Genomic DNA, 8,261 nt, shown 5'->3' on the forward strand with positions numbered 1-8,261 from the left:
GTTCTGTTACACGTCCCTGTGAGTCAGAACAGGTTGGCAACAGCACTAAGAGAAAACAGCTATTACTGAAGATCTCTTAAAAATTTCCTTTCTTACAGAAGAACTGGGGTTAAATATTCAGATACAGTAAGTGCCTACATAGCTGTGCACCAAAATAACATTACTTCCGAATTGTGGAAGCAATAGGGACACAGGTGGATTTTATATGAATCTCAATGAGGCCTGGTGGCATCATGGGCTAATGAGCTGAGCTGCCAACTGCAAGGTCAAGAGTTCTAAACCACTAGCCACTCCTTGGGAGAAAGATGATGCTTTCTACTCTCATAAGCAGTACAGTCTCAGAAACCCACAAGGGTAGCTCTACTCTCTCCTATAGGGTCACTATGAGTTAAAATCAACTCACTGGCAGTGAGCTTGGTTTAAATGCGGCCTAAGAATGAAAGTGAGTGCCACACACACTGAGCACTTCCATGTCTGCTGGGCACAAACTGGGACAGGCTGATGGGGATTCCCACCTAAAGGACCCAACACCAGAGGCAGCCACCGTGGCTTCTGATACTAAAAACTGTCCTAACATGAAGCCTCACTAAACCATGAAAATCGACAAATCCCAAGTCTCACTTATATATCATAAGAAACGTTTTATTAACTAAAAGATACTGAAACAGTCTAATTGAAATGAGCTATGGGACTCATAAACTTCCAGTTTCTAAGGTGCAAAGTGGGAAAACTTCAGTGACATTTACAATGGAAGGTCAGTCCTTGTCACCAGGCTGCTCCACTGGCAATCGGAAATAGAGACTCCGTTGCAGACGTCTCAGGGCTGTTTTTGCCTGTCAATCAGAGAAAAAGTTCACAGTGAAAGGATCCTCCAAACTGATGCCTTGTGGGCCACAAACATGCCTAAGCTATTGCTGGCAAATGCCTAAACCTTGCAGTTTTATATGGATTCTTCTTTTAATGATGCCCTTAAGCTTGGGATTCAAACTTTTTTTGTTTTGTTTAAAGTAATAGATTACCCCCTTCATAATGGTCTTTCAAGCTCACACTAAAAATCTAGCAAAATATCTGACCTATCAGTCTCCTCCAGTAGTCTATTATTAAACACACATACAAGGTTGTCCTTGGAAATCTTCCATGGAAAAACTGGCAGCATCCTCTTTAGCCTCCGTGCAATGATCATGCAAATATAGAGGATCCATTAAATGAAGAACTGAATCAGGAAAGCATGATTGTCCTCTCCTTCCCCGTGACAGGGAACCCTGGTGGCACCATGTTGACTGCCTGGCTGCTAGCTGAATGGCTGGAGGCTCAACCCCCTCCAGGGGCTCCACACACCGCTCTGGTCACATGGAGTCCCTGTGCATCATCAACAACACCTACCAACAATGATGCAGTGTTTAGATAGAGGGAGATGTCTTTTGAAACATAATAGGCTCTTCTTACTTTTGGATTTCAAATTGCGGCCTAGTAATATCTACCTCCTCCTGACCACCACTCCTGGGACCGGTTTGTTCAGGGAGGGCAAAAGATAGAATTACTATTAGAGGAGGATACACTGAATAGAATTACTATTAAATAAGGATACACTGAGCAATGAAAGGTACTTTTTACTTTTAACCAAAACTTTGCTATAAAATTACTAAGAAAAAAGTTAAGTGTTATGAAGTCACTGTTGGAAAGCAGTTAATGAGTACATTGGGAGCCTGGAGAAACTGCTCAATGACCAGCCTGGGAGTTCTCTAAGAGCACAGGGGCGGAGGCAAACTTTGGGCTTCTGCTCTGATTGATCCACTTTTCAGCAGTGTAGACATGTGACTAGGACAGCAGCGCGGTCAAGAGCTTTAGTTTCCTCATCTGAAAGATGGAGAAAAGACTAAAACACTTTAAAACACGTTTTTTAGGTAAAAGAGGTACCACTGACTCTTCTTCTATTTTTAAGAAGGAACTTGAGAATGCCTTCAGAGTTTAAACGTCATTTACTACCACATTCACCTTCCTAAATTTTTACTTTTCCATTACTTAATAGTGGAAAATCTGCTATGGTGTTGACTATAGTGGGCTTTTTCCTTAATACTGTAACTATACTCAGTAATACATTTCTATTGACAACTTACGTTTTACTATTGCAAACATAAGAGGACTTCACATAGCTTGTGAAAAAAATCAATTATCTTTTCATTTCATTTTCCCACAAACTTTTTAAAGCCCCCTCATATTTAAGCTAACTGTGTGTGGAATACCGATGATAAGAATAAAACTATTAGGTCTGAGATAGCATGAAAACCTGTCAATGCACAGACGTGGACCTTGCACCAGGTGTTACCCCAGAAGCATAAGCCATCAATTTCATTTCCCAACACTGCATTCTGGTCCAAACCAGACCAACTCTAAAGAGGATACCTACCTCCCTGAGGTCGTCTTTTAGCTTGTTGTATTGCTCCACATCAAAATGTTCTTGCTTTGATCTCTGATAGAAGAAGTGAAGAAATTGCCTACCACTAACAGCTGAGTAAGTGTAATCCTTTAAAAAGAGAGAGAAAAGAAAACAAACTTGCTTTGAATGAACAGGCCTCTGCCCGAAGACGCTTGGCTAAACCCCACCAAGATGAGTGAACGGTGCAGCGGTGGTCAGAGCAACCCCAAGCCAACACTCGTGCAGGGGAACGCTTTCGTCTCAGTGGGATCGGCTGCTCCCTCAGGAATGTCTTCCAAGCGAGCGGACAGGCTGAGAGGAAACGTCACGCACACTGAGGAATAAGGGAAAGCAGGGTTTCTGGCAAAATAACCATGAGGCAAGGTGAATGTTACTGGGTGTTTTACATTACAAATTCAATTGCACTTATAAATAAGGGCACAGAGGACATAAATTTTACGTGTATCCCATTGGCATTTGTGAGTGGTACTAATTATGTCTCTAGTAGTTACAAGTTAGGCTGCTAAGCACAGGTCAGCAGTTTGAGGCCACCAGCTGCTTCCAGGGGAGAAAGATAAGGCTTTCTACTCCCGTAAAGAGTTAGTCTCGGGAATCTACAGGGGGCAGATCTATCCTGTCCTATAGAGTTGCTATGAGTCAGAATCCACTCAATGGAAGTGAATTTTTGAGGGCTTTTTTTTCTTTTTGAGAAGCTATGTCTAGTTACTCTGTACTGTGTTTATCAGTCTCTACTAGCTTACTGGAAAACAGTAAAGAATTATCAGCTCTTATACAGAACCCCTTCAAAGGAAAGCATTGCCATCAAGTTGATACAGACGCATAGCAACCCTACCAGACAGGGTAGCGTGGCCCCTTAGGGTTTCCAAGGCTGTCACTTTATGGACGCACACTGCCACGCTGTCCTCCACAGAGCAAGCTGGTGGGTTCAAGCCATCGGCCGTCCAGTTAGCAGCTCAATGCTCAATCACCGTGGCACCAAGGCTCCCTCCCATAAACCTTCAGAGCAGAACTTCATTAACTAAAGGCTTTATTGCTCAGCACTGAGTAAGGCAGTATTGGCACAGAAGTTTTAATATTTTCCTAACACACTACTCACCTGTCGAGTGACTACAAAGTATGCAAAAAAGACCACGGTATTTGCAAATGTGAGGAAGTATGTAACTGGTTCCATGATGTCCCAGGAGTACACCCACCAGGTGAACCAGGCCAGGGCCCCACCCTGAGCGGACAGCAGCGCTAACCCGCACCACAGGAGCTTGTTGATTCTGGCTTCAGAACGACCTTCAATTCGAGCTTTCAGCTGAAGGACAAACAGCATATCATTGCATCAATTCGAGGCAGTGGGCAAAAAGCAAGACAAAAAGGAACAGGTGCCTATTTTCTTTAAATTCCACTTTGGAACCTTTTCCAACAGGTACACCATGCATTCACTATAATTCAATTTCTAGTAGCAAAAGAAAAAAAATTCTAGACACTATGTCTACGAAGACACTACTTAATTGTCTGGAAGTGGCTATGTACCAATCTGGAAATATTTCTAGGGTACACTTAGTAAAGAGTCAAGAACAGTGTATGTAGTACACTCTCTTTACTAAAATGAGGACACATAAAAACATTTATGTATTTTAAACTAGGAATTGATTCATAAATAATGAGTTCATGAAACATCTCATAACATGAATGAACCTGGAGGGCATCAGGCTGAGTGAAATCAATCACAAAAGGACAATTCCTATGTGACCAGGATTATAAAAAGTCAAAGGGTTTTCACCCCCACCCCACACAAAAGTATGTATGTGTATGTGCGTATATATGTATCTAAATGAACACACACATACATATATGTATATCTAAAAATGTGTGTATGCACACTGTCATCAAAATCGATTCTGACTCATGGCCACCCTATCGGACAGTGTAGAACTCCAGACTTCTCTCTACTGGAAGAGAACGCCTCATCGTTCTCCTGCAGAGCAGGTGGTGGTTTCTGAACCGCTGTCGTTAGCAGCCCAGTGCACAACCACTATACCACCAGGGCTCCCTCGTATATATGTGTGTGTGGAGAGAGAGACATACATGTATGTGGATACACATATACACACACACACACATATATATATATACACACACATATGAAAAAGAAATGATGCTGAAACACACAGTACTCGTGGTTACTGGGTGAGGAAGGGATGGGAACTAGGAGGACAAGGTGGGAGGAAGACTTTGCATTTGACAGTATTTCACTTATTTATTTATTTAAAACATGTTGATTGTGAATTAGGCAGGTGTTTACATTTCAGATCAACGAGTGTGTGTGAAATCACTTAAGCTCATTAGTAAACCCAAGAGCTGAGCCTGCCGGACAGTCCAGGTCCACAGGTGGGGCTCCTCCCCCTTGTGGAGTACCTGCTGTCCTCCCCTGCACCTAGTTAACACCTGTCAACCCTCCAGGCCAGGGCTCGGCAAACTTCCGAGATGGGAGAGCCACTCTTGTCCCTCACAACAATTTAAAAACTATTTGAGAATGCTAAATACAGCTTTACAAACAAATGAAATCACCATTATCCGAATGAAAGTTTCATTTTGATTTTCAATGTTACTCCAGAACCGCCTCTACGTACCGAAAGAGCCACGTGTGGCTAGAGAGCCGCAGTGTGCCGACCCCTGCACTAACCTGTTGTTTATCTTCCTCCCTCGCCCTCCATCCCTTGGTAAACCCCAAAGAAAGTCTGTTTCCTCTGGTGTGAGAGCCTGTCTCGATCTTTTTCCCCTGTAGTATGGTTGTGTACCATGTTGGTCCTTTTGTGGTTGACTAAGTGCACTCGGTATAATGCTAAGACGATCATGCCATCGTTGGGTTTTAAAATTTAATCCACGTGAATTGTTAGTGACTCATGACAACCTCATGTATGCAGGGCAGTTTCCAAGGCCATGGCATGTCAAAAGCAGATGACCTAAGCTAAGGCGACCAGATTTTAACATTGGTAAAGCAGGACAAAAGCGGGACACCATTGATAAAACTCATATCCTGGCGAAATAGCCACACGGCAGCCGAAAACCATATACCCTAGCTTGTCGTGCATTCTTTCCAAAAATCGGGACTTTTTAAAAAAACGCCGTGGGACGTGGGAAAAATTGTTAAAAATCGGGACGTCTGGTCAACCTTACCAAGCCTGTCCTCTGAGGCACTGCTGGGTGGGCTCAAAGGGCCAATCTTTCAGCCAGGAGCCCAGCACCTACCCATTCTGTGCCACCTGGGGACTCCACGCCATATTCTCATCATGAACAAGAAGCAAAGAAACAAAGTAAGCAATGCAGAAACGAAATGCAATCAGTCTCTCTCTGCCATACTTCTAAAAGTCACTCCTGGTGCAACTTCCTACCAGCTCGACAGACGCTTCAGATAAAGAGATACACACTTCCCCGCCCATTTCCAAAAAACACAGTGGGTTCACAAGGTTTAACATATAGTTTTCCTTTTAAATTGCAGCAAGCAGACCAAAAAGAGAACCCAAGTCTACTGAGACGGCAACAGCATTTTCAGCCACAATGCGGTTTTTGTGGGGTTGGGCCCTGGGCTGGCTCTCCATGGAAAGAAAGTGAGGTAGCCGCCCAGCGGGTGCGCTCAGCTTACCGCCCGCATTGTCCAGGATGAACGCAAACCACTCCCAAGTGGTGTTCCCCAACCAGCTGCAGAAACACGGCTTCTCCCTGGAGCTAAAAGTAGCTCGGTTTCCGCATCTGAAGGATGAGGGTGAGGACCGCAGAAATGCGCAGGCTTGCCATGAGGCTGACAGCAGGGAAGGAGCCTAAAGGAAGCCCTTGGTGAACAGGAAGTATTATTTTTATACAGCCCTCGAGTGGTGCATTTGTCTGCTAACCTAATGGTGACAGGTCGAGCCAACCCAGCAGCTCTAGAGACGCAGCTGCGGTGCTTCTCACCTGTTCCAGGGGCTGCAGCTGCTTCTTCAGGTGGTCAATGTTCTCCAACAAATGCGTCTCTTTCCTTCTCTGATACTCATCAAAGTGTATGGCTGTAAACAGTCTGTGAACCATTGACTTCACGGTGTCCATCTCGGCAGCGAGCTCGCTACTCAGTGCTTCTGAGAAAAGACACAAGGGATACCGGCCGTCACCACATCCTCCCCCCAGCCTGTCAGGCGGGCAGCACGTCTGAGCCAGGGCTGCTGCCTATCGTCTCAGGTGATTCCATTACTCTCTTAAATTTAACAACGATCTGAGTCCCAGGGGGTAGGCTTAAAATGGTGTTTCTGCTTGTCCTTTCTTTTGATATATGACTTGTCATTTCCCGAGAAGGCTGCATACAGAAACGGCAAGACATTCGCCAGGGACCAGCCTCCAAGAGAACGTCTCCCTTGATACCTGAAGACACCTCGGATACCTCGCCCAGCCCGTCTTCTCTCCAACACTCACATTAGGATCCACAGAGGAGGATGCCGGTGTGCAGACAGGTGAACAGCACATGGCAGCCATATGAAATGTGACTCAACTGTCTGCCTTTTGCAACAAGTGCCGTGGGCAGAGGAGTCAGATGGAATAAAAGGTGTACATTTGAAAGGGAACTGGGCTTTCGTTGCTTTGACACAGACTTCTTGTGATTAAAGGTTACTCTGAGCATTCCCTCTCTGGATCTGCAAGTCCACAAAAAAATTAGGCTGTAATAATACCTTTCCAAGGGGTGCACAAGTTCACTAATGTCAGCGAACCTACAGGAGGTGGACAAGGATCTTCCCGCCAGGAAGCAGCAAACTCCAACTGCACACACACTCCAAAGTCAGCGTCAGCCGGCTGATTTTCCAGCTCAAGCAAACAGTCCTGACATGTTTCTGTTCATCTCCACCTAGCTCTTCAAGACTTTGCTGTGTTTCTGACCCTCTCCACAAAGGAGCCCGGTGGTGTAATGGTGATGCACTAGGCTGCGATCCACAAGATCAGCAGTTCAAAACCACCAGCCACTCTTCAGAAGAAAAGTGGGGCTTTCTAATCATAACCAGTTACAGTCTTGGAAACTCACAGGGGCAGTTCTACCCTGTGCTATAGGGTCACTATGAGTCTCCATTGACTCGATGGCCATGAATTTGTTTTTAAACCTTTTCCACATTCTATGCTAACACTGCCACAAAGAGGTGAAGGCAGAGTCCTTTCCTAAAATTTGGGGAAAGTTATATCGTATCTGAGGTATATAGAAGAATCGGATTACTAAAAAAAAAAAAAAAAGCATTGATATTTAAACTATCTGTATCCTGAGCCAAGGAACCCTGATAGTGTTGTGGGATAAGCATTGGGCTGTTAAGCACAATGTCAGTGGTTCAAACCCACTAGCTGCTCTGCAGGAGAAAGATGAGGCTGTCTACTCTCCGAAAAATCTACCGTTTTGGAAACCCACAGAAGAGGTTGTACTTTGTCTTATCGGGTCGCTATGAATTGGCAGTGGGCTTGGTTTGGGTAGGAATATCCAAAGAGAGAAATACAGGAGGCACAAGTTTGAGCAAAGCTGTGCAGTGCTCCAAGATGTTCATCTGAGATCAGGAAAGCCTTCCTGTGCTTTTTGGGAAATAGGTGGGCTGTGTTAACCGTCGGAGGCCTCCATCTGCCTCCTAAAAGGCGCCCAAAGTGAGAGGCCATCACTCTTTTTCTCGTGTGTGCCTCCCATATGAGCTTCTTTATCTGCCCTGAACTCTCAAACTCAAACTTGTCATTGCTGTAGAATTAGGGAATTTAAGTAAATGCCGACATTCTGATTTCACAACTTTCATTTGGCTGCTCCATATGATCCCCTCACTCTGTTTCCCACCAGCCTGCC

At 44.7% G+C, this 8,261-nt stretch overlaps 1 protein-coding gene across 1 annotated transcript in view; it reads right to left on the reverse strand.

Moving 5' to 3' along the window:
• Positions 1–626: 626 nt before the first annotated feature.
• Positions 627–8,261, reverse strand: part of MCUB (mitochondrial calcium uniporter dominant negative subunit beta) — a 17,431-nt gene continuing 9,796 nt past the window's right edge. The window contains exons 4-7 of the mRNA XM_045284319.1: positions 6,380–6,540; positions 3,534–3,737; positions 2,408–2,524; positions 627–833 (exon numbers count right to left, since the gene is read on the reverse strand). Of these exons, the coding sequence (XP_045140254.1) occupies positions 756–833; positions 2,408–2,524; positions 3,534–3,737; positions 6,380–6,540 (560 nt within the window). The 3' untranslated portion in view covers positions 627–755. The remainder of the gene's footprint in view (positions 834–2,407; positions 2,525–3,533; positions 3,738–6,379; positions 6,541–8,261) is intronic.

This window comes from Echinops telfairi, unplaced genomic scaffold, assembly GCF_000313985.2.
Source record: "Echinops telfairi isolate 266 unplaced genomic scaffold, ASM31398v2 ScPeMD7_7468;HRSCAF=8506_0, whole genome shotgun sequence".
NCBI classification, from domain to species: domain Eukaryota; kingdom Metazoa; phylum Chordata; class Mammalia; order Afrosoricida; family Tenrecidae; genus Echinops; species Echinops telfairi.